The 25946-nt window shown below is 50.7% G+C and overlaps 1 protein-coding gene across 1 annotated transcript in view; it reads left to right on the top strand.

Annotated features, from left to right (window-relative positions):
• Nucleotides 1–22196, top strand: part of COL5A3 (collagen type V alpha 3 chain) — a 44193-nt gene extending 21997 nt beyond the window's left edge. The window contains exons 32-67 of the mRNA XM_070464054.1: nt 3027–3080; nt 3999–4043; nt 4224–4277; nt 4402–4446; nt 4857–4910; nt 5002–5055; nt 5305–5358; nt 5493–5600; nt 5775–5864; nt 6215–6268; nt 7346–7453; nt 7548–7655; nt 7739–7792; nt 8445–8498; nt 9121–9228; nt 9305–9358; nt 9716–9769; nt 9876–9929; nt 10054–10107; nt 10909–11016; nt 11681–11734; nt 11908–11961; nt 12233–12286; nt 12449–12502; nt 12913–13020; nt 13195–13248; nt 13923–13976; nt 14171–14278; nt 14542–14595; nt 14680–14715; nt 15151–15204; nt 15746–15953; nt 16039–16151; nt 18545–18613; nt 20858–21097; nt 21195–22196. Coding sequence (XP_070320155.1) covers nt 3027–3080; nt 3999–4043; nt 4224–4277; nt 4402–4446; nt 4857–4910; nt 5002–5055; nt 5305–5358; nt 5493–5600; nt 5775–5864; nt 6215–6268; nt 7346–7453; nt 7548–7655; nt 7739–7792; nt 8445–8498; nt 9121–9228; nt 9305–9358; nt 9716–9769; nt 9876–9929; nt 10054–10107; nt 10909–11016; nt 11681–11734; nt 11908–11961; nt 12233–12286; nt 12449–12502; nt 12913–13020; nt 13195–13248; nt 13923–13976; nt 14171–14278; nt 14542–14595; nt 14680–14715; nt 15151–15204; nt 15746–15953; nt 16039–16151; nt 18545–18613; nt 20858–21097; nt 21195–21341 — 2829 coding nt within the window. The 3' untranslated portion in view covers nt 21342–22196. The remainder of the gene's footprint in view (nt 1–3026; nt 3081–3998; nt 4044–4223; nt 4278–4401; nt 4447–4856; nt 4911–5001; nt 5056–5304; nt 5359–5492; nt 5601–5774; nt 5865–6214; nt 6269–7345; nt 7454–7547; nt 7656–7738; nt 7793–8444; nt 8499–9120; nt 9229–9304; nt 9359–9715; nt 9770–9875; nt 9930–10053; nt 10108–10908; nt 11017–11680; nt 11735–11907; nt 11962–12232; nt 12287–12448; nt 12503–12912; nt 13021–13194; nt 13249–13922; nt 13977–14170; nt 14279–14541; nt 14596–14679; nt 14716–15150; nt 15205–15745; nt 15954–16038; nt 16152–18544; nt 18614–20857; nt 21098–21194) is intronic.
• Nucleotides 22197–25946: the final 3750 nt, after the last annotated feature.

The following is a 25946-nucleotide window of genomic DNA, read 5'->3' as shown; positions in this document are numbered from 1 at the left end:
TTGATTATAATAATGTTGATGATTTTGGTGATAATAAATCTGTAGGACCCTTCTTACTGGTATGATTGAGGTTGGCTCAAACAAAAAGTCAGGAAGGAGGAGAATCATAAAAAACATGCAGCTTACATATCTTGAATTAATTATAACTTAGAATGTATTTATGTAAAAATGTACATTTGGCTGCCAATGTTTTGATGGATGAGGCTATTGGTAAGACATGTCTTTCTGCCTAAGCCACACCCGTATTACATCACTGATGATTTGTAGTTTTTGTTTACATAAAGCAGAGCAGAAAAATCAAAGACATTTAGAAGAAATCCGAGCACAGAATCCTCGAATTCCATACTTTTGGCTTCTTGTTCTGGCACAGTTATCTTGCGTTTGTGTGTGCTTCAGTTGTGTCTGACTTGTTTCAATCCCATGGACTGTGGCCCGCTAGTCTCTGTCCATGGGATTCTCCAGGCAAGAATGCTGGAATGGGTTGCCATGCCCTTCTCTAGAGGATCTCCCAGACCCAGGGATGGAACCCGCCTCTCTTTTGTCGCCTGCATTGATGGATGAGTTCTTTACTACTAGCGCCACCTGGGAAGCCCTATAGTTATCTTGCGCATGCCTAATTTGACAGTGATTTTTTTTTTTTAATTGCTTTCCTTTATATTAAGTCTTTTCCATCTCTCTCTCTCTCTCTCTTTTTTTTTTTTTTTTTGGTTGAGCTCTGTGGTTTGCAGGATCTTAGTTCCCAGACCAGGAATTGAACCCAGGCCCTGGCAGTGAAAGATTTTCATCTTAACCACTGAACTGCCAGGGAATTCTTGTCTTTTCCATGTAACTTTGACTTTAGAGATATCTTTCTTTTCCCTTTCTGCATTTCATCAGTTTTCATAAGCTTTCATTAAATCACATGAGTCCATTGGCAAGGTTAACTGCTATAAACAGGTTTGGGAATCAACTCAAGGTACCAAAACTCGGAGCAGAACTCAGCCTGTTGGAGCAGAAATTCCTGGGAGTTCAAAGAAATTCAAAGGCTCATAGCCAAGACAGAGCAGTGTGCCTTGGGCATCAAGCAATGAACACATTACAGGAGGCCAGATGTATCAGTTAAGTTGAAGTCAGTTTTGGGTTGCTAGAATAAAAATGTCTTAGGCTGGATGTTTTAAACATAGAAATTTGTTTTGGAGGCCAAAAGTCTGAGATCAGAGCGCCAGCATGGTTGGATTCTGTGAGGGCTTTCTTCCTGGTTTGTAGATGAACATTTTCTGTCTTTGTCCTCACATAGTGGAGGAAAAGGCCCTGATGCTGGGAAAGATTGAAGGCAGAAGGAGAAGGGGGCGGCAGAGGGTGAGATTGTTGGATGGCATCACCTACTCAATGGACATGAATCTGAGCAAATTCTGGGCGATAGTGAAGGACAGGGAAGCCTGGCTTGCTACAGTCCACAGGGTCACAAAAAGTTGAACGTGACTTAGCGACTGAAAAACAACAAAGGAGAGAGGAGACAGAGAGAGAGATTGAGAGAGATATAGTCCCCTTTCTTTAAAAAGAAAAGGACTTTTTCTTTAAAAAGTCTCCTTTCTTTTTACTTTGTATTGGGGTATAGCCAATTAACAATGTTGTGTTAGTTTCAGGTAAACCATGAAGGGACTCAGTCATACATATGCGTGTATCCATTCTCCCCCAAACTCCCCTCCCATCCAGGCTGCCACATAACATTGAGCAGAGTTCCCTGTGCTATACAGTAGGTCCTTGTTGGTTATCCATTTTAAATATAGCAGTGTGTACATGTCCATCCCAAAGTCCCTAGCTATCCCTTCCCCCATCCTTCCTTTGGGGCAACCATAAGTTGGTTCTCTAACTCTGTGAGTCTCTTTCTGTTTTGCGAGTAAGTTTATTTGTATCATTTCTTTTCAGATTCCATATATAAGGGATGTCATACAAAATTTCTCCTTCTTTGTCTGACTTACTTAACTCAGTATGTCTAGTTTCTTCTTCTTGTAAGGACACTAATCCTATTTACGAGGCCCCCACCCTCATGACCTATTTACTTCCCAAAGTCCCCACCTCCAAATATTATCACACTAGGGACTGAAGATTCAAAATATGAATTTTTAGAGGGCACAAACATTCAGCTCATAGCAGTTAGTAATTGCATGAATAACAATGACAAATAACATGTCTTGAACTCATACTATGTGCCAAGTACTTTGTAACAAAACCAAAACTAAACAAGACACTTTGTACACACATCCCATCTGTCCTAACCAGAACCTTGTGAAGGAGGTATTGTTCATATCCCCAGGCTACAAAAAAGGAGACTGGTGCTCACAGAGGTTAAGCCATTTGTCTAGGGCCACACAGCTAGTTCAGTGATGGATCTAGGATTCAAAACACAATGGGGGGTGAGAGGGGATATTGGAGCCTATGATGTCTCCCCCCACCCCCAGGTCAAGGGAGGATGCCTCCAAGATAAGCAGAAACAACTACTGGAGTCAGTTAATAAGTACTGAATAAGTGCCCACCATATGCCAGGCAGTGGGGATTAGGACCAGAGCATTGTGCTAGTCATTGAATAAGTAAGTAGGTGAGCAAGGTCATTTCAAGACAAATATTATAGGGGAAACAAAATAGAAAAATGTGTTAGTGTGTGATTTGAGGACGAGGTGGCCAGGATGGTGGTGGGAGGCTTCTTGAAGGAGGTGACATCTGAATGAGATCTAGATGAGGAGGGGATCTGAGAGAAGAGAAACTTAGGTAGAGGCAGACAGTGCAAAGGCCCTGAGGCAGGAATGTACTGGTATGTGAGTAGCATTAAAGAGGCCAGTGTGGCTGAAAGGAGTGAGCAAGAGGAGAGAGGAGGAGAGGGTGCCTGAGGGCTGTCTTGGAGGAGGCTGGGACTGGAGGGACCAAAGAAGCCTCTGCAATCAATGACTTGGAGATGCCTGAAAAGATGGGATGGCCAAATGGAGGACTAACATTGCCCACCACCCATTCCTCATCCCCATTTCTTCTCTTTCATTCTCTTGATTCAGGGGTCTATTGGCTTTCCAGGACCCCTGGGACCATTAGGAGAAAAAGGGAAGCGGGTGAGTCATGATCTAGGGGTGGGGGGGGCTTGTAGGAGAGGAGGAGTGTGTGTGGCTGTGTGTGACAGCAGGTGGGGCCCTAGGCGGTTGTGTCTATGTCTGGAAGCATGTGTGTGCACACACTGCCACATGCAATGCAGGCACATGTAGGTGATCCCAGCTGCACTGCAGCATGCGTGCCCATGTGTCCATGCATGCGTGTGCATCCTACGTGCCCTTCAGTGCAAGGCAGGTGGGGCTGGGATGCTGCAGCCTAGGGCATTGTGACTGGGTGAACAAGGGCACCAGCTGCACGTATGTTGTGTGACTGTGGGCATAAATGTGTGAGAGGGCATGTCGATGTGTATGAAAGAATAGGGAAACACACATAGGTGTATGTGTTTCTGTGAAACTGAGAGATTGTGTATACATGCATGTGTTGTTTGGCTATGTGTGCACTGTAGCTATGTAAATGGATATTGTGTATATGCACCCATCATGTATACTACTGTGTTTACCAAGACCATGTCCTCACATGAGCCCATGTACATATGTGTTTATTACATTGGGTAGACACATGGGCAAGGAACATATTACATGAAAACTCCATGTGTCATCTTGAAGCTGTGGTCACCCCTTGCATGCCATGGCGGTACACAATCCTGTATGCATACCATGCAGCCGTGATAAATAAACAGGTGTCTGTGTGAGTGAACATGCTTCTAGGTGTGGACTCTGTAGGTGCAATCATAATATAACTGGGTGTCTGTCATCTTTTCATAGTTGGGTGTGTAAGTTGTGTTTATGTATTTGAGTGAGTGAAAGGCTTGTGAAAGATCTATCTTTCCAGGTCTCTGACTGGGTGTATTTGTGTGTTACTATCCTGTCTTTGCACCATCACCATCTCCTTCTTCCCCCTCACCCCAATTTATATTCCAGGGGAAGGCCGGGCAGCCAGGCCTGGAAGGAGAGCGGGGACCACCAGTAAGGAAATGGGGACAGGGCCAGAAGGATGGGCGATGAGGGGAGAGGTGGGTGGGAAGACAGTCTTGGCATGCCGGTGGTCCTTGGGTGGTCACAGAGAGAAGGGCCCCTAAGGACTCTGCCTCATTTCCTGGGCTCCCCCACCCTCTCCCTCCTAATCTTTGCTTCTCTTCTCTTCAGGGTGCCCGTGGAGATAGAGGACAACCAGGGGCCACGGGGCAGCCGGGCCCTAAGGTATGGGGAGGATGGGTGGTCAGGCACCCCCACACAGGCCTTCTGGTTCAGGCTCCCCAAATCCCTTCCAACATATCCCTGTTGAGTTTGTTCGGCAGCCTGAGTCTAATTCATTCTATCCTAGGGTGATGTGGGCCAGGATGGAGCCCCTGGGTTCCCTGGAGAAAAGGTGAGTGAGTGAGTGTGTGTGTGTGTATGTGTGTGTGTGTGTGTCAGATTCTGGGTGGGAGACAAGCCTAGAAGGTAGGGAGACATTATAATGAAGAAGCAGAAAGAGCCTCTGATATCCAAGAGCTGTGAGTTCAAGTCTTAACTTGGCTGCTCACTTGGCTCTGTGACCTTGACTGAGTCACCTAACCTCCCCGTGCCTCAGTTTCTCTCTCTACCAAATGAGAATAACCACAGTCCCCCTCCCAAAGGGCTGCAGCGGCAAATGAAATGACTTCCTGCAGGTAGAATGCTTGACCCCTTGCCTGGCCGGCAGGAAGCACCCAAAATGCTTGTTGTCATTAGGTGGGACTCAGAGGGAGGGGGAGGAAAGCAGAAAGGATGTTGTAATGATTTCTGCTTCCGTTTCAGGGCCTCCCAGGTCTGCAAGGTCCTCCTGGGTTCTCTGGACCAAAGGGTCCCCCTGTAAGTGAGCAGATCCTACTCGGGGGAAGGGGAGCCGGGCAGTGGGGAAACTCCTTATTTTGTTTCAACTCCCTCACGCTTTGTCCCTCAGGGCCCCCAGGGGAAAGACGGGCTACCTGGACACCCTGGACAGAGAGGAGAATTGGTGAGCAACCCTTTGACCTCTGACCCCGGACCCCTGACCCTATTGGGCTCTTCTTTTCTTCCACTCCATGATTTTTTTTTTCATTTATATTATATTAAAAAAAATCCTTTTTGGCCACATCTTGTGGCATGTGGGATCTTAGTTCGCTTACCAGGAATGGAACCTGCATCCCTTGCAGCGGATGCTCAGTCTTAACCACCGGAGCACCAGGGAAGTCCCATGACACCTTCTTTCAATGTTTCTCCTCAGGGTTTCCAAGGTCAGACAGGCCCACCTGGACCAGCTGGTGTCGTGGGTCCTCAGGTCAGAGTGGATCCCACAGGTCTCCCCAGTTTTGCACCAGTTCGGGGATATTTGGGGGGAGGGGAGGTGGTGATCCGAGACAGAACCACTACCCGAGGCCACCTCCATTCAAGATGAGCCTTCTTCTTTTCTAGGGAAAGACAGGAGAAGCAGGGCCTCTGGGTGAGAGGGGACCCCCAGGGCCCCCTGGACCTCCTGGTGAACAAGGTCTTCCGGGCCTGGAAGGCAGAGAGGGGGCCAAGGTGAGACCACCACCCCATGGGACATCTCAGTTGAGTGACCCCAAAGATCCCAGAATGGCCTCAGTGTCATCTCCAGGCTCAGCATCAACCCTGGGGGGAGGGACCCAGACTCACAGATTGAGGGGAGACGCCCCCTCCTCCACAGTCTGACTCCCCTCCCCTGGACTCCTGCAGGGGGATGTGGGACCACTGGGACCCCTTGGGAAGGAAGGGCCACCTGGACCCAGAGGTTTCCCTGGTCCCCATGGAGCCCCTGGGGACCTGGTAAGTATGGTTTGCATGTGCCTGGCAGGGCTGTGAAGTGGAGAAAGAAAGAGGGTCTCAGGAGGGACACGGCCATAGCACCCTGACCATGGAGGAGGGATGGATCCCTGAACCTCAGTGCCGGGAAGGGGGTGGGAACTCTGAGCCCCCCAGAGTAAACACAGGACCTGCGGGCACTTTGGGGGGGTCTCTCTCTTTCTGGGGACATAAGTCATGGGGGCTGTGGATCTTAGTTTCCTGACCAGGGATTGAGCCCAGACTCTCAGCAATGAGAGCACAGAGTCCTAACCACTGGACTACCAGTGAATTACCTTTGGGGGTCTCTTGACTATGAATCATCTCCTCCTCAGGGACCCACTGGTTTAAAGGGTGACAAGGGCCCCCCAGGTCCTGTCGGTGCCAACGTAAGTGTAAACCCATCTGCTATGGGGGGTGGGTAGGGTGGAGGGGTCTCAAGATATCTGGGAAGCTGGGTGTGGTCATGATCATGTCCAGCTATTTTGGGAGCCAAACAGGCTTGAGTCACACTCCTGTCTGCCACTCACTGGCCACGCAGTCTATCATTCCACCAGCCTCAGTTGATTTGTCTGTAAAACAGTCCCATCTCTAGGTTGTAAACCTCAATTTGACCTGTCCAATACATACTTACTTGCATGCCAGACCTTACCGTTTAAATGTGGGCTCTAGTTCCCTGACCAGGAATCAAACCTGTGCCCTCTGCTTTGGAAGGGCAAAGTCTTAACCACTGAACCTCAGGGAAGTTGGACATGAGCCCCTTTAAAAACCTCCTTTCTCCTCGAGCTTACTACTATCTAGTCAAGAAGATAATGATCAGCGGCGGTGCATGCCACAAAGTCAAATAACACAGAGCAGTGGGGAGCAGGGGCGAGCCCTTAAGTAGTCTGGCCAGGGGACTTTCCTGGAGGTGCAGTGGTTAAGGCTCCATGCTTCCAATGCAGGGGGCGCTGGTTCAATCCCTTGTGGGGGAACTAAGATCCCACATGCCACCCTAAGGCACCAAAAAATAAAATAAATAAAAAAGCTGACTAGGGAAAGTCTCCTGAGAAGATGACATTTGAGCTGAGACCGGAGGAAAGAGCCATGTGGTGGTTGGCTAGGAGAAGAGTGTGTGCCAGGCAGAGGGAACAGCATGTGCAAAGTCCTGAGGCTGGAGGAAGCAGTGAGGGAGGCCTTGTGGCTGGAGGCAAGTGAGTGGGAGGAGGCGAGGGCAGGGAGGAGATGGGGGCAGGTCGCGCAGGGCCTTGTGGGGAGCTTTTTTTCTCCAAGTGAGGTGGGAGCCTTGGAGGGCTGCGGGCCGAGGAGGTCACGTGCTCTGACTTGGATGTTCACAGCGCCCTCTGGCTGCTGTGTGGGGAACAGCCTGGATTGCTGGTAACCGCCTAACAGGCTGCTTGCAAACCCTCCAATAAATGAGATGTCTGTTATTGCTATCATTCCTGACCCTCCATCCCTGTTTTCAGGGATCCCCTGGGGAGCGTGGTCCTGTAGGCCCAGCAGGGGGCATTGGGCTTCCTGGTCAAAGTGGAGGCCAAGGCCCTGTGGGCCCCACAGGCGAGAAGGGTTCCCCGGTAAGTTCCTGCCCCCTCCATTCATCCCCAAGGACCAGCCCTCCACATACCAGGACCGCATTTCTGCCCTGACTCTTTCTACTCCCCCTAACAGGGTGAACGTGGCGCCCCTGGCCCCACTGGTAAAGATGGGATCCCCGGGCCTCTGGGGCTTCCTGGACCCCCTGGAGCTGCGGGGCCTTCTGGCGAGGAAGGGGATAAGGTGAGAGAGAGGCAGAGGGAGGGGTTGGGGGAGGACAGGGGAAGAGGGGGGCTGGGTCATCCCTCATCCTGTTTCCTCTGCAGGGAGAAGTGGGTGCCCCCGGTCACAAAGGCAGCAAAGGTGACAAGGGAGATGCGGTGAGTGGGGGACCCCAGAGAGGGAGCTGGTCTTTGGGGAGGGCTAAAAGGGATACTGAGAGGGTGGGCAGGGGGGTGGGTCATGGGGTTTCCTGCCTTCTTGAGCCCCATCTTGACACTCTCAAGTAACAGAAGTCACTTAAGCTACCCAGAATAAAGGGGCCAACTGTGTTCCCAACTGCCCTCCAGGAATTCAGTCTCAGCACCCATTACCCGGAAGCCAGCTCAGTCCTGGGAAACTGATGGGACTTTGGGGCCAACGCTCTGATGGGCCAAGCTTGTGAGAGATGCTGTGTCTGGTCCCATGAGTTGGTGGCTAGGAAGACAGGGTTGTGGGGAGGGAAATGCTGTTTCCTCATGGGGTGGGCAGTGGACAGGAGTGCAGTGATTGATGTCACTAGTGTTCCCCCTTCATCTTTTTTTTCAGTTTTTAAAAAAATATATATATTTATTTGGCTGCACTGGGTCTTAGTTGCTGCTTATGGGATCTTTGATCTTCGTTGTGGCCTGTGGGATCCAGTTCCCTGACCAGGGATTGAATCCTGACCCCCTTAGGAGTGCAGAGTCTTAGTCACTGGACCACCAGGAAAATTCCCCACCTGCAACGTTAATCTTAATCCTGAGGGTTTCCTGACTCTGTTCCCTCCTCCAGGGCCCGCCTGGACCAACAGGGATACGAGGTCCGGTGGGACACCCAGGCTCCCCGGTGAGTACTCCCAGCTTTGTGGCCCTCCTCTGGATCCCTCATGGGAAGGGACAGTGTTCTCCACTGTGAACAGGCCCCAGTTCAACCCCAACCCCTACCCCTTTGTGCTAATGCTCAATTCAAACTCACCCCAGAATCTGACTCAGTCTTGACCTCAACCCCCAAACTCCATCACAGCCCTAATTTTAACATAACTTGTGACCTTAACCTCAATCCCAACTCTGACCTTATCTTCACATCCAACATTAGCCGAACCTGACCCAGTCCTACCCTTGACCCCAGTCCAGACCCACCCTCCAATACTGACCCCAAACCTGAGCTCCAATTCTGAATTTACCTTAGACCTGAGCTCAAGCCCAACCCTACCTCTCAACCCCACTTAGACCTTAATTGACCTCAGCTTGACCCTGACTCTCCACCAAGTCTCATCTCAAAACTTTGACTCAGTCCTGGATTTCATTCCTAAACCCTGACCCTTAACTTGCACCTTTAGCTTCAGACTCGACCCTGACCCTCCCCAAACTTCATTCCAACCTTGAACTTCCATCCTGACTTTGACCTTGAGCCTAACTCCAACCCTTGACACAGACTCTAACTGTGTCCTGCCCTGTCCTCCTTCCAGGGAGCAGACGGGGCTCAGGGACGCCGGGGACCCCCAGGCCTCTTTGGGCAGAAAGGAGATGATGGAGTGAGAGGCTTCCCTGGCGTGATTGGCCCTCCTGGCCTACAGGTGGGTGTCTGGGTTTGAGGGTATGGCCTCTGGTCCTCCCCACTTTGTGCCCCAATTTTGCTTCTTTGCTCCACAGGGGATGCCAGGCCTTGCTGGAGAAAAGGGAGAAGTTGGAGATGTAGGGTCCATGGTATGAACTATGGGGGGAAATGGGAGGAGTGGTAGGGCAGGGTTGGCCATCAGATCGATTTGGGGGGTCATGGGGCACATTGTTTGAAGGATCATGTGGGTCACCAGTATCAAGGGTGGTGTTTGTGGTTTGTTGTTGTTCAGTTGCTCAGTTGTGTTGGACTCTTTGTGACCCCTACGGACTGCAGAACACCAGGCCTCCCTGTCCTTCCCTGTCTCCCTGAGTTTGCTCAAACTCATGTCCATTGAGTCAGTGGTGCCATCCAACCATTTCATCCTCTGTCGCTCCCTTCTCCTCTTGCTTGGAGCTTTTTGAGGGGCCATGAGGTCACTGGATGCTATTCTGACTGTCCCATAGGGTCCCCACGGAGCTCCAGGCCCTCGGGGTCCCCAGGGCCCCAGCGGATCAGAGGTGAGAACTTGGGAGGAGGGCCTCAGCAAGCCTCAGGACATCACGTTCCCAAGAAGGGGCTGTTGGAATCCCTCCATCCCACCTGTACCCCTCGTTGTCTCTCCAGGGTCCTCCAGGGTTGCCTGGGGGAGTTGGTCAGCCCGGTGCTGTGGGTGAGAAGGTGAGAGAGAACAAGGGGCTGCCCAGGGTCAGGGAGGCTCAACCAGTCCTGCCTGGTTGCGGGGGGGGCGGTGGCAGTTCTGGCTGCCAGGAGGGGAGCCTTACTTCCTCTTTGCCTCCCGCAGGGTGAGCCAGGAGACCCTGGAGACCCAGGACCCCCAGGGACTCCAGGCACCCCCGTGAGTGACTTTCTGGGCCCCTGCACCCATCTCAGGGAATCCCTGACCCTTGGGCATCTTGGGCCCCTGTGACCTCTGGGCAGCCCTAGGTCACTCATGGACCCAGACCTATGGACATCCCTAGTTATCTTGATGACAGAGACCTGAAAGGTGTCAGGGTTGCTACATCAAGTTCTCTAGGTTGTATACTGGGCAAGGGTGCAGGGCTGAGTGGGCAGGTGGGGCTCAGATCTAAAATGCAAGCCCTGGCTTGAAGATGAGCTGCCCAAAGGAGATCTCTCTTTTTTCCTTTTAAAAATACTGATTCATTTATTTGTTTGGCTGTGTCCAGTGTTAGTTGGGACACGGGAGCTTTGTTGGGCCACGTGGGATCTTTCCTTGGGGTGCACAGACTCTCTAGTTGTGTCGTGAGAGTTCAGTAGTTGTAACATGTGGGATTAGTTGCTCCACAGCGTGCGGGATCTTAGTTCCCCGACCAGGGATTGAACTTGTGTTCCCTGCATTGCAAGGCAGATTCTTAACTACTGGACCACTAGGGAGGTCCTGGGATCCCTTTTCTGATTCACCCCAGAGTGGCACATGGGTTAGCCCAAACTTGACCATGACCTCTGGTCAACTGGATCACCCTGACCCTTGACTCCTATAAATCCTAGATTCCTCTGACCCTTGGGCAGTCTAGGCTACTTTGACCCCTAACCCCAGGAAAGTCCCAGGCCATGCAGATTCCTTAGTTCAGGTATGCTAACCTTGACCCCTGGAGAGTCCAGGCTGCTCTGACCTCTGACCTCTGTTTCTGCAAAGGGCCCCAGAGGAGAAGTTGGTGAAAAGGGGGATGCAGGCCCATCTGGGGCTGCTGGACCCCCAGGCAAGAAAGGCCCCCCTGGAGAGGATGGAGCAAAGGGGAGCATGGTGAGTCCTGGGGCACATGGAGGCCGAGACCCGGGGAGGGGCATATGTATCAATTCGAACCTGCTCCCCAACTTCCAGCCAGGGATCCTGTGTGCTGATTCCACAAGCAATCCAGAACGGGGCTGAGTGAATGAATGATTGAATGAAAGAATGAATCAGTGTAAACATACAGTGGTAATCGGTCATGGCAGCAGGAGAAACTTGCTTCCACATGGAGTCATTCTAACAGTGCTGGAAAGGTCAAAGTTGAAACTGATGAGGGATCAGGGTTGGCTGATTGGGATTTGCCATCAGGGCAGAGGTTGAGCCCCTCCTGCCATGGCGATGGGGCTCAGGGTGGGCAGGGAGGGCGGTGAGGGGCTTCAGAGTCTGAGGGACCTTGATTTGAATTTCAGCACCCCACCCCTTCCCGGGTCCCCTCTCTGATTTTTATCTGTGAATCCCAAGCTGGGAGGATGCAGTGTAATGATTCATGGAACATTTTTAGCTCCCATTAAACACCAGAATGTTCCTTCTAGCAGGGCTGAGGTTTTGTGTTTTCTTTACTAATGTATCCCCAGCAACCAGAACTGTGTCTGAGGACAGCTGAATGAATGAATAAATGGGTGAATGGATGAATGCTCCATCATTCAGAGATACGATTTTTCATCATTCTGTGTTCCAGGGCCCCACAGGGCTCCCAGGAGACCTAGGCCCCCCTGGAGACCCTGGAGTTTCGGTGAGTGTGACTCCCCCCCCTCAAAAGCCCAGCATATTCCCTATTCTGTGCCCAATCTCATCACAGACCTGGGCAATGTCGATTAAGCAAAAAACCTCCACTTTCCTCCAAGCATCACCCCAACATTCTCCTGTGCCCTCATGACCCCACCCAACTTCATTCCCCTACCACAGGGTCAAGATGGTCCTCCAGGGGAGAAGGGAGACCCTGGAGATGTGGGGGGACCGGTGAGTAGGGGAACAGTGGAGGTGGTGCCTAAAGAGGGGTGTTGGGGCAGGTGATTGGGTGAATTGAAGGCCAGGAGAATGAGTTAATGAGGTCCCCAGGGCTCCCAGAGATGCATCTACTTCGTACCATGAATGTGAGCAGCTTGAAGGAGGAGGCAGGGGGAGGGAGGGATGGCTGGTGCTGGGGTGATGTTTGGGAAAGGCTGTCTTCCCATCAAAGGCATCCTGAAACTGTCACCCTTGACTCCCATGCTGGTTACAATCTCCATAGGGTCCACCTGGTGCTTCTGGGGAGCCCGGTGCCCCTGGGCCTCCTGGGAAAAGGGTGAGTGATGATACCCCACCTCCTGGCTCTAGCTTGGTTCCACTCACTCTCATAGGCCCCCCTTACCTCCACAAGCCCCCCCTCATACCTGGAGACCCCCACTCATCCCTACAAGCCCTCCACTCACCGTCACAGCCCCCTACTCACACTTTGTCCCCTCAGGGTCCTTCTGGTCGCATGGGTCGAGAAGGCAGAGAAGGAGAGAAAGGTGCCAAGGTGAGTTCCCCCTGGCCAAGAGAGGGTCCTTTTATTTTTGGCTGCGTTGGGTCTTCATTGCTGTGTGTGGGCTTTCTCTAAGTTGCAGCAAGTGGGGGCTACCCTCTAGCTGTGATGCTCAGGCTTAGCTGCCCTGCAGCATGTGGGATCTTCCCAGAGCAGGGATCAAACCCGTGTCCCCTGCATTGACAGGTGGATTCTTAACCACTGGACCACCAGGGGACTCCCAGGGAACTGTCCTTGTCCTGACCCTTTGGTCAACAGTTGGGCCAGCAGAATGGGGAGGGACCTGTGACCACCACAGTTGCCCCAGTTTCCCCCCACTCCCTGATGGTTCTTGGCTGGAAGGTCAGGAGGCAGGTTCCCCGTGATTCTCTCTGCCTCCTCCCTTCCACCTTGCTCCTTTTCAGGGGGAACCAGGTCCTGATGGACCCCCAGGGAGGACAGGCCCAGTGGGGGCTCGAGGGCCCCCTGGACGTGTTGGACCTGAGGGTCTTCGTGGGATCCCCGGACCTGTGGTGAGTGGACTGGGAACAGGGGTGGGGTTGGGGGTGGGATCAGGCCCTCCCTCTGTGCTCGCTTCTTGTAATTTATCATCACAGTTGGCAGGAGCTGACCCTGGTCGGGGTGGGAGGGGGGCGCCACACGGGATTCTGGCTGAGTGTAGCCCCTCATGTTCTATTTTGCCCTAGGGTGAACCAGGCCTCCTGGGACCTCCTGGACTGTTAGGCCCTCCTGGTCCCCTGGTAAGAGACTTCTTCATCCCTGAGGTCCCAGCACTGAGAATCACACTGGGCATCCCTCCAGTGACCAGCTAGTGATCTTGGGTACCGAATAGTGCAGACTGACCCCTCACTGACTATCCTTCTGATGCTCCACCCTGACCATCTATACTAACCATCTCTTCAGATCACTCATCTTGGTGGTCTACACTGACCAAACTGACCATCTATCTTAATAGTCTACACTGACTACCCACACCGGTGTTGACTACAGATCATTCATCATTTGGCCATCCTCAAAAAACTCCTCCATTCATCTCTCATCATCTCTCTTCTCTCCTGACCATCCCCATGACCACTTCCCTGGTAATTCCATTTGAAATCTAGATAATTTCCCATGTGACCATCCCCCAGTCACTCACATGAGGCTTTCTGTTTGAGACTCACCAACTGACCCTAGGGCTTCCCAGGAAACTGAAACAGTGAAGAATCTGCCTGCAATGCAGGAGACCTGGGTTCAGTCCCTGGGTTGGGAAGATTCCCTGGAGGAGGGCATGGCAATCCACTCCAGTATTCTTGCCTAGAGAACCCCGTGGAGAGAGGAGCTTGGTGGGCTACAGTCCATAGGGTTGCAAAGAGTCAGACACCACTGAGTGACTAACACTTTCTCTTTCAACTGATCCTAACTCTCCTTCCAGGGGCCCTCTGGCCTCCCAGGGCTGAAGGGAGATGCTGGCCCCAAGGGGGAAAAGGTAAGGATCTCTTTTTATTCTTTTTCTCCCCCAGCTACCTCCTTCTCCTCCACCTTTACTTCCCTCTGTAGCCAGAGGGCTAGGAGATTGGGGTCTCCTCTGCTCCCAAACTCACTACCCCAAGGCTGGAAGGGAACAGTCTTTCAACTCCCCATCCCCATTCTTCCCCCACATGTGTCTTTCATATCCTCCAGGGCCACATTGGATTAATGGGTCTCGTTGGCCCCCCTGGGGAGGCTGGTGAGAAAGGGGATCAGGGGTTGCCAGGAGTGCAAGGCTCCCCTGGCCTCCAGGGAGAACCGGTGAGTGTGTCTCCTGCCCCAAGAGGGAAGATTGTGTTCGAAGGGGCTGGGAAAGCAGAAATGGGGCTTGATTGGGTGTGGGGGATAGGGAAGCCTGGGTCTCGAACAATAGGGATTGTGTCTGGGGAAAAGGGGGCTCTATCTGGGGGACTTGAAGGTTGTTCTGGGGTTGAGGGTCTTCTTTTGAGGGGACTTGTCTGGAGGATGTGTCTCGACCATATGGATGAACCCCATCAATGATGACTCTGATGTCCTTTCCCCAGGGCTCCCCTGGTCCCATTGGCTCTCTGGGCCACCCGGGGCCCCGAGGCGTGGTGGTGAGTATGAGGGGTTTGTGGGGGCAGGGGGGTCACCCTGTTGGGCCATCCAGCAGTCCAAGCCCCCCCATCTGTACCCCACAGGGTCCTCCAGGACAGAAAGGCTCAAAGGGTTCCCCGGTAAGTAGTCACTGCTCCCTTGGGCTCTCAACTCCCAACTCCCCAGCCCCCTTCAATGTACCAGAACCCTCAATGCCTTTGGGTGCATTCATTTATTTATTCAGTCAGTCAGGCACTCGACTATTTCTTCAACACCTACCATTGTATTTTATCAAATCTAAGATGTCATCCATTGTAAGGTGCGCCATTGTTTTACGAACTGCTACAGAAGAAAACAGTTTTGCCAGTTAAATGATGACTTGTCATAGATGTTAAGATGCTGATTTCAGAGATATTCAAATATGGAAAGAAAATTTGCATTTTATGCTTGGGGCTGAAAATTGCACGTCCTTCCTCCAGTGGGGTGTGTGTGTGTGTGCGCGCGCGCGTGTGTGTGTATTGGTAGGCAGGGGTCTCCATAGACAGAGTTCACACCCAAGTGACTTTTCCCTACAGGGATCCCAAGGTCCTCGTGGAGACACCGGCCCCCCAGGTCCTCCTGGTCCCCCGGTAAGTTCCCCATGGGGCTCTGTCCGACTGTCTCCCCGGGTCCCTCAGTGACTGGCAGTGGGCAGAGCACACAACATGTGTTCCGGGATTGCGGCGGGAAGGGAGGTGGCTTCAAAGCTGAAGGAAGATCTGGGCTGTGTGTAGGGGGTTGGGGGGACCTCCATGGGGACTCTGATTGGATTTTGTCTGTCCATCTCTCTGGCCTTTCTCGGTCTCTACCTCAAAACGTTGTTTCACTGTTTTATCTTTATTTTTGTCTTCCGGGTTTCTCTCTGTCTCTCTCTCTTTTGCCTAACTGTGGTTCTGGCTCTTCTTTTTCCTCCCTCCACTTCCCATCTCTGAGCCTTTCTGTCCGTCTCCTTCCCGTGTCTGCCTCTGTCTCTGATTGTCCATGTCCCCGCTCTCTGTCTGTATCCCTCCCTACCCTTTTTACTCTCCTCACACCCCTGTCTTTCTGCCTCCCACATCTCTCATTTCTGCCTGTCTCTCTCCGTCTCTTCCTCCCGCCGTCCTCCTCTCCTCCATCCCCACCTCTGCCCAGGGTCCCTCTGCGGAGCTGCATGGGCTGCGCCGGCGCCGACGTTCCCTGCCGGGCTTGGGGACCCCGGAGGGCGGCCTGGAGGAGGTGCTGGCCTCGATGGAGTCGCTGAGCTTCGAGATAGAGCAGCTGCGGCGCCCTCCCGGCACGGCTGAGCGCCCGGGCCTCGTGTGCAAAGAGTTGCACCGCAGCCATCCGCATCTGGCGGACGGTGAGGTCCCACCCCTCCCCCCGGAGGGCGGGGAGCTGTGGGATCCAGCCCCCGGCTCATCCTCTCCCCACTGGCTCTGCGGCAGGGGAATACTGGATCGATCCCAATCAAGGCTGCGCGCGGGATGCGCTCAGGGTTTTCTGTAACTTCACGGCAGGAGGAGAAACCTGCCTCTACCCAGACAAGAAGTTTGAGACCGTGAGTACCTGCGTAGGGGGCTGGGAGGGGTTGGTGGAAGGAAGGACTCGAAAATATCTCACTCATACGTCACCGCTCCCAAACCCCGCCCCGAAAACCCCGCCCCACACCAGGAGTTGACTGGGATTTTATTTTTCCTTCAACTGACGTCTGTTGAGCACCTTCTGTATGCCAAAGTCCTTGAAATGCTGGGATTACAGCTGAGAATCTAAAACAAACAAACCAAACAAACTAAAAAAAAAAAAAAACAACAAAAACTGCTTTGCTTTGTTTTATGGAGCTCATTTTCTATGGGGAAAGACAGATAAGAAAAAAGAGTAAAGAAATCAATAATAGCGGTGCACCTTGCAATAGTGGGATATATGTGCCAGCCCTAAGCACTCAGCCGCATTAACTTACTGAGTGCCAGCCACCGATGCGGTCATTCTATTATTATCCCTAAAATAGATAACCAACAAGAACCTATTGTGCAGCTCAGGGAACTATACTCAACATCTTGTAATAATTTATAAGGGGAGAGAGGGTTTCCCTGGTGGTTCAGTGGCAAAGAATCCACCTGCTAAGCAGGAGGTCTGAGTCAGATCCTTGGGTCAGGAAGATCCCTAGAAAAAGAAATGACAACCCACTCCGGTATTCTTGCCTGGGAAATCCCATGAACAGAGGAGCCTGGTGGGCTGCAGTCCATAGGGCTGCAAAAGAGTTGGACACAACTGAGAGACTAAACACCAACATCGGGGCAAAGAATCGGGAAAAAAAAAGATAAATGTGTATAACCGAATCACTTTGTTGTATACCTGCAACTAATACAACATTGGAAATCAGCTCAATTAAAAAAAAATAATAATTCCATTATCATCCCCCAGATAGGGAAACTGAGGCACAGAGAAGGACAAGATTACCCATGACCATCTGGCCCTTGTCTCAGCCCTTAACCACCCATCTACACTGCCTCCTAACCTGCTCTCTTATAGGTCCCATGGGTTCACTGCCCTCCACCTGGTCCGCCAGAAATTCTGGGGTTCTCCATCGGGGAGCCTAACAGTCTCTGACACCAAGAACCAGGCTTAGCTGTAGAGAGCAGTGGGTGAGCAGTGAGCCTCTGGACCCTGGACTGCTTGGGTTGGAATCCAGATCTGATATCTCAGTTTTTCCATCTGTTAAGTGGGGGCTCAAGAAAGTATGTAACTCACAGGGTAGTTGTGCAGTCGTGGGACCAGTACACATATTAGATGACACTGATAAAGCACTGACTGTGTGCAGTGCTGTGTTAATACCTCCTGGGGCTCCCCTGGTGGCTCAGACGGTAAAGAATCTGCCTGCAATACAGGAGACCCAGGTTTGATCCCTGGTTTGGGAAGATCCCTGGAGAAAGGAATGGCTACCCACTCCAGTATTCTTGCCTGGAGACATCCATGGACAGAGGAGCCTGGTGGGCTACCGTCCATGGGGTTGCAAAGAGTTGGACATGACTGAGTCACTTGACTCACACTTTTTGTTAATATCTCTGCTGCAGGTAAACACTTAGTGTGCATAGGGCCTGCAAAAGTGCACAGTAATGTTCTTCTTCTTTTTAAAATTAATTTATTTTTGGCTGCTCTGGGTCTTCGTTGCTGTGTGTGGGCTTTCTCTAGTAGTGGTGAGCAGGAGCTGCTGTTTGTTGTGGTGCACAGGCTTCTCATTGCAGTGGCTTCTCTTTTTGAGGAGCATGGGCTCTAGGCGGACAGACTCAGTAGTTGTGGCCCACAGGCCCATTAGTTTGGCACACAAGTTTTGTTGCTCTGCGGCATGTGGCATCTTCCCAGACCAGGGATTAAACCCATATTCCCTGCCTTGGCAGGTGGATTCTTAGCCACTAGACCACCAGGGAACTCCCAAGGGGTGTGTTGTTATAACATCACCATTGGACACCCAAGGCTTCGATCCTCAGGGGCCTTCGAGGAGAGAGTGTAGGGCAGGCTCCTGGGAGTTACCTCACCTCGGTGGAGAGGCGGGAGCTGGAGCATTTATTCACCAGCTCTGGTCAATCATCAGTGGAGGCGACCTCAGAAATCAGAAATCCCCAGCCTCTTGGATCTGTCCTGGGCACCAGCCGAGCCCAGTCCCACAGCCAGAGAATGGCCTAAGAGTTCCTGATATTTATAGTCAGTAGATTTCTTTTTATTCATTTAGCTGCACTGGATCTTAGTTGCAGCATGTGAGATCTAGTTCCCTGACCAGGGATTGAACCCAAGCCTCCTGCATTGGGAGTGCGGAGTCTTAGCCTCTGGACCACCGTGGAAGTCCCCTACAGTCAGTAGCTTTCAGTGTGGGGTGGCAAATGCAAAATTGACATGTTGCCAGCTCCCCGCCCCCCATCCCAGGGCACCTGTTACACCCTTCCCTCTGTCCCCCAGGTGAAACTGGCCTCTTGGTCCAAAGAAAAGCCAGGTGGCTGGTACAGCACATTCCGTCGAGGGAAAAAGGTGAGTTGCCTGCAAAGCCAGGGTGGGGATGGTATAAAAATTGGTGTAAACCAGCATGGGGAATTGGAGGAGGCGAGATGAACAGGACAGCCTCACCTCTGCCTTTATGCTGATCATAGGCTTGCTTGTGTGGCAGCATCAGATGTGTCATGTGGGGGGAAACACAGTGCATGGTGGTGATCTAAAGGCAGTGCTGGAAGGACCTGAAGGCTTCCTGAGGGAAGTCACAGCTCAGCTGAGGTCTAAGGAATTAACTGGTTTGCAAGTTTGGGAGGATAAGGGAGGGTGTTCTGGAGAGATGGGACAGCATATACAAAGGCCCAGAGTCAAGAGAAATCTTGGTAAATTAAAAGAAAAAGTGACTTGCTCTGCTCTAGAGAGAGTGAAGGGGAATGTGGTAGGAGAAGAGGTTGGGGAAGTAGGTGAGAGCTAAGACCACCTCCTCAGAAAGACCTATAGGCAGTAGGGAGCCATGGAATGTATGTAAGTGAGAGGGACCGAGATTCAATTTCTATGATAGGAAAATGCCTCTGGGCTGCTGGTGGTGGTTGTGGGGAAGTTGGAGGCTGGGAGACCCAGGAGGAGACTGATGTGTTGGTTTAGAAAGGCAAGGAAGGGAAGAGGCTGGAGCTAGTGGCATGGGATATGAAGAGGAAGGAATGGCTTGGAACGTTATCTAAGAGGGCAAGTCAATAGGACCTAGTTAATTGATGAGATGGCAAGTCAATAGGACCTATCAATAGTAATTGATGAGATGGAGGGGAGGAAAGGAAAGAGATAGAGATGATGCCCAGGTTCCTGGTTTGAAGAACAGATGTCTAGTGAGATTCTGAGATATATAAATGGGAAGAGGATCAGGTTTAAGCAGTAGTGGGGGATTTTGGGTCCATTCGGGATTTGTTTATGTAACATATATATGTATGCTAAGCACTGGGAACATAGCAGCAAAGAAAACACAGTCCCTGACTTCATGAAGTTAATATTCTATTGAAAATGGGACCAAGGAAGCAGACAGACAATAACCAAGGAAGCAAAGCTACCATATAATGTCAAGTGGTATATGGGTTTGGGTTCCCCTAAAACAGACCCGAGACTCAATTGCAAGGGGTTTATCTGAGCTGTGAGTCCAGAAAACATAAATCAGGAAATGTGAAATGATACAGGGAAGAGAAGGAAGCCAAAAAAGATGTTACCAGGCTAGTTATCTCAATCCAGTGATAACTTAATAGTATATTTTATGTAGCCCAATATATCCAAAATATTGTCATATCAATATAAAGATTACTGAAGCATTTTCAACTTTTTCCCTGTGAGTTCTTCAGAGTCTGGTGCATATTTTACATTTATAGCACATCATGATTTTGGTACTAAATTTCCTTGGAAATACTTAGATTGCATAAAACCTGAAGTTGAAAAAGTAGGTTTGCATCTTCAAGTTGTTCCAAACCTCAGTTTTCTGATAAATGGATTGAGGCTCAGGTGTTAGTTATAAATTAAATAAAGTTAAACATTTTTTTAATTAAATAATTTAAATAGATGGACCCAGAGGTTATCATACTATGTGTAGTAAGTCAGAAAAGACAAATATCGGATGATATCACTTACATGTGGAAGCTGAAATATGACACAAATGAACTTATTTACAAAACAGAAATAGACTCACAGACATAGAAAACCAAATTATGGTTGCCAGAAGGGAAAGGGAAAAAGGGATATATTAGAAGCTTGGGATTAACATATACACACTATACACTACTATGTATAAAATAGATAAACAGCGAGGACCTACTGTATAGCACAGGGAACTATATATTCAGTATCTTGTAGTAAACTGTAATCGAAAAGAATGTGAAAAAGAATATATGTATATATATGTGTATGTATTTATCTATATACATATATATACATATAACTAAATCACTTTTCTATAAGCCTGAAACTAACAGCATTGTAAATCAACTATACTTCAATTTTTAAGAAATGAGTGCCAAAAAAAATTAAAATTTAACCAACAATGTGAAAATTCTCTCAGTCTCCCCAGCCACAGTTCAAGTGCTCAATAGCCACACATGCCCAGGGGCTTGCAGGAGAACTGGGGATGAGCAGGTGGCTGGTGGGGCAGCCAAAGAGGAAGACATGGCAGAAGGGGCGGGTGGGCAGGGGGTAGAGACCCTGGGAGGCGGGGACCTCGGAAAGAGTCGAGGCGCATGACACATCCTCACCCCTTCTTTGTCCCACCCCCAGTTCTCCTACGTGGATGCCGATGGGGCCCCCGTGAGTGTGGTGCAGCTGACCTTCCTGAAGCTGCTGAGTGCCACGGCCCGCCAGAGCTTCACGTACACCTGCCAGAACTCAGCCGCCTGGCTGGACGAAGCTGCAGGTGACCACAGCCGCTCTGCCCGTTTCCTCGGGGCGAATGGGGAGGAGCTGTCCTTCAATCAGACGGCGGCCGCCACCATCAAGGTCCCCTCCGACGGCTGCAGGGTGAGGAAGAGGGCAGGGACTGGCCAGAGTGGGGGGGGAAGCCTGTGATCACCCTCCTCCCCCCGACTCACACACCATCCGTGTCTTCCCGTGCCAGCTCCGGAAGGGACAGTCGAAGACCCTCTTCGAGTTCAGCTCCTCCCGAGTTGGATTTCTGCCCCTGTTGGACGTGGCAGCTGCTGACTTTGGCCAGACGAACCAGAAGTTTGGGTTTGAACTGGGCCCTGTCTGCTTTAGCAGCTGAGAGCTCTGGGGGCTGGGAGGGACAATGAGGGGCCACATTTGGTGCTGAGGCTTTGAAGCCGTCGTATTTATCGTCTCCTGGGACTGTGTGGAGCCAGGAAACGGTCTGCTCATCATGGTCAAACAATATTCCTTCTCCATTCCAGGGGGTCTGGGGGCTGGACTACCCTGGTCCATGGGTCGGGTTTCTCTGCACTGCGCCCCGGCTGGCATAACTGTAGTCTGGCTCTTTCTCCCCTTGGGGCCCACCCATCACTCATCTCCCTCCCCCCCCCACCCCCCCCAGCAATGAACTTCTGACTCAGAGCTGATGAATGCCCCCACCCACGCCTGCCTCCCACCCCCTCAGTGCTCCGGACACCTTTGGTGCTACCTTCCCCATAGTTAAGCACTGGATGTCTCCTGAACCCAGACCGGGATCCCTTTGCTCACTTCCTCTTTTCAGCTGGGTTCGCAGTGAAGGGACTGATGTCAGACTACGGAGGGAAGTGGGACTTCCCTGGACTGAGCTGTGTACTCCTTCTGCTGCCTCAGCCCAGCTCTGAATACTGTCTCCCTCCTTGCCTCCCCAAATAAACCTTGCCAGGCAAGGTGGCCTGGGGACCAAGATGGCAGGTGGGGGGAAACCAGGATTCTAATGGTGCTGCCCTATTTATACCTGGGTCTGTATTAAAAGGGAAAATCCCCTCTGTTGTATATTTAATCTGCTTCCTCCTTAGGGAAGGCTGGGATATGATGAGAGAAATTCTAGCGTGATCCCCATCCCCCCACCCCAACTCCCCCCCACCCCACCACCTGCCCCAGGCCATAGGGCATAATTGGCATCTCAAGTCTGAGAATAAATCAGTGAACTGTGTCCTGTCTGTGTCTTTCTTTCTTTTTAAATTTCATTTATTTATTTTTGGTTTTGGCTGCCCTGGGTCTTCACTGCTGTGTACAGGCTTACTCTAGTTGCAGTGAGCAGGGGCTACTCTCCTGTCATGATGCCTGGATTTCTCATCACAGTGGCTTCTCTTATTCCAGAGCATGGACTTTAGCGCACACAGGTTCAGTAGTTTTGGCTTCTGGGCTCTAGAGTGTGAGAGCGTGGGATCAGTAGTTGGGGTGCATGGGCTTAGTTGTTCCAAGTCATATGGAATTTTCCCAGACCAGGGATAGAACCCATGTTGCCTGCGTTGCAAGGCAGGTTCTTAACCACTGGACCACCAGGGAAGTTCCTTGTCTGTGTCTGTCAACTGATGCTCTCTTGGGGTCTGGCTTTTGTCTCACCCAAGGCATCTTGCCATCACTTGTCTTAATTAATTGTGCCTTTTGATAGAGGTAGCTTTGGGGATTCACGTGCATGCTCAATTTTGGTTGATTCTTTGCCACCTCATGGACTGTAGCCCACCTGGCTCCTCTGTCTATGGAATTCTCCAGGCAAGAATACTGGAGTGGGTTGCCATGTCCTCCTCCAGGGGATCTTCTCAACCCAGAGATTGAAGCCACACCTCCTGTGTCTCCTTCATTTCAGGTAGATTCTTTATCCCCTGAGCCATCGGGGAGGTGGGTTAAAGATGAGTCGGGTTGGAGGGTAGTTTGGAGTGAGAGTCAGTCTGGGGATCCGTTGAGTTGGAGGTTGAAATGATGAGAGTATTGAGTTAAGGGTTTTAAATTGGATACTGGATTGAATTGAATTAGGGTTGACTTAAGAAGTAGATGGGCTTCTCTGATGGCTCAGAGGTTAAAGCGTCTGCCTGGAATGCGGGAGACCCCGGTTCGATCCCTGAGTTGGGAAGATCCCCTGGAGAAGGAAATGGCAGCCCACTCCAGTACTCTTGCCTGGAGAATCCCATGGAGGGAAGAGCCTGGTAGGCTATAGTCCATGGGGTCGCAAAGAGTCTGACATGACTGAGTGACTCACTAAGAAGTAGATTGAGTTGAGTGGAGGTGAGTAGGGGTTATTATGAATTTGAGGTGGGGGATTACCTATTTGGTAAGTCAAAATGGGATCAGTTAAGATGAGTTGGATGTAGGATGATTTGTGTTGGGGATTGGATGTTGGGTTGAGGATTTTAACTTTGTTTTTGACATGTACACCCTACTTTATGTTTGTTTATTTTTGGTTGTACTGGGTGTTTGTTGCTGCATGCAGGTTTTCTCTCATTTCAGAGAGCAGGGGCTACTCTAGTTGCAGCGTGCAGGCTCCTCCTTGCAGTGGCTTCTCTTGTGGAGCAAAGGCCCTGGGACACACAGTCTTCAGTAGTTGTGGCACAGGGGGACTCATGAGTTCTGGCTGTCAGGCCCTAGGGCATCCAGGCTTTTGTATTTGGAGCACATGGGCTCAGTATTTGGGCCTCATAGGCCTTCGAGAACGGGCTCCATAGTTGTGGTGCGTGGGCTCGTGGCTCCGCGGCATGTGGAATTGTCCCAGACCAGGGATTGCACCTATGTCCCCTGCATTGGCGGGCAGATTTTTATCCACTGCTCCACCAGGGAAGTCCCCGGGTTGAGGGTTTTGAAAACCAGATTGATTGGGAATTCCCTGGCGATTAAGTGGTTAGAACTTGGTGCTTTCACTGCTGTGGCCAAGGTTCAATCCCTGGAGGCAGAACTAAGATCCCACAAGCCACTGGCTTGAGCTGAGATGTAATTCACATACCATCTAATCCACCCACTTAAAGTACATAATTAAATGGTTTTTAGGGTATTCACAGACTTGTGCAACCATCACCACAATCAATTTTGAAACATTTTCATCACCTCGGAGAGAAATCCCATATCCATTAGCAGTCACTCATCATCTCCTCCAACCCTTTGAGTGGTAGAAAACCACTAATCTTCCTGTCCCTGTGGATTTGCCTGTTCTTGACATTTCCCATAAATGGAATCATACAACATGTGGTCCTTTGTGTCTGGCTTCTTTCATTTAGCATAATTTCACAGTTCAAGCTGCAGCATGTATCAGAACTTCATTTCTTTTTGTTGTTGAATAATAATTTATTGCATTTTGTTTATCCATTCATCAGCTGATAGACATTATTGAGTTAGGAGTGATGGAGGGCTGGTGTGCATTAAGTTGGATCAGGTGGGATTGGGTGGGCAGAAGTAACAGGTTGGAGTAAGTTGCCTCTTCCAAACTAGGGCTTGCATGCATGCATGCTCAGTCATGTCTGACTCTTTGCCAGCCCATGGACTCTAGCCTCCCCGGCTCCTATGTCCATGGGATTTCCCAGGCAAGAATACTGGAGTAGGTTGCCATTTCCTTCTCTGGGGGATCTTCCTGACCCAGGGATCAAACACAAGTCTTCTGTGTCTCCTGCATTGGCGGGTGGATTCTTTACCACTGAGCCAGGTGGGAAACCCAAACCAGGGCTTACTGTACTATTTCTGCCAGCAGGCTCTCTAAGGCCGCCTGGATCCATTTATTCATTCAATAAATGTTACTAAGTGTTCAAATTCTACAAAGAATGTTGATGCCCAGAGGTCATCCATTTGTTTACTTATTCATTCATTTGTTTATTTCTGTGGCACTATTATTACTCAGCACTAGGCATGTTTTTAGATGATGGGGATGAAAGAAAGATGTGGTATCTGCCCTTAAGATCTTACTCCTGCACAAAACAGCTTATACACAAATAGCTGTGTAATATGATTTCAGGTGGTAGTGACTGTGGTGAGGGCTTCCCTGGTGGCTCAGATGGTAAAGAGTCCGCTGGGAAGATTCTGGAGAAGAGCATGGCAACCCTCTCCTGTATTTTTGCCTGGAGAATCCCATGGACTGTAGCCCGCCAGGCTCCTCTGTCCATGGGATCCAGAGTTGGACACGACTGAGTCACTAACGCTTTCACTTTCGATTGTTGTGAAGGAAAAATCAAACAAGTTGCATGGATAGAGACTGATGGAGTGATGGCTTGTTTGAAACTGGTTGGTCAGATGAGGCTTTGCTGAGGAGCTGGTGTCTCAGCAGAGATCCGAAGGACGTGAGAGAAGAGCCATATGGAGGTTGTTTTGGCCACGTGGCTTTTGGGATCTCACTTCCACGACCAGGGATTGAACCCAGGCCATGGCATTGAAAGCCCAAATCCTAACCATTAGGCCACCAGGGATTTCATCATGTGAAGTCTTAAGGAAGTATCTGACACGCAGTGTAAGAACCCAGAAATCATCAAATACCCACGAGGGCTCTTAAGAGGATGGTGTTTCTCCCAGTCACCTCTTCTCTGGATGTGTGGCTTTTGCTGATTTCTTCATCCTGACTTCTATCAATCCAAACATTGACTTGGCCCTGCCTTCTTTTAGTTCCTCTCTCAAACATCTTTGACTCAGGAATGCATATGGTGGGCTTCCCTGGTGGTCCAGTGGTTAAGAATCTGCCTTGCAATGCAGGGGATGCAGGTTCAATTCCTGGTCTGGGGAAATCCCACATGCTGCAGAGCGACTAAGCCCATGCACCATGACTACTGAGCCTGTGCTCTAGAGTCTGAGAGCTGCAACTACTGAAGCCCACGAACCTAGGGCCAGTGCTCCACAACAAAAGACACGGCAGAGAAGCGTGCGCACTGCAACTAGAGAGTAGCCTCCGCTTGCTGCAACTAGAGAAAGTCTGCATGCAGCAACAAAGACC

Source organism: Odocoileus virginianus, chromosome 3, assembly GCF_023699985.2.
Source record: "Odocoileus virginianus isolate 20LAN1187 ecotype Illinois chromosome 3, Ovbor_1.2, whole genome shotgun sequence".
Lineage (NCBI taxonomy): Eukaryota > Metazoa > Chordata > Mammalia > Artiodactyla > Cervidae > Odocoileus > Odocoileus virginianus.
This window is presented reverse-complemented; position numbering and strand designations above follow the sequence as displayed.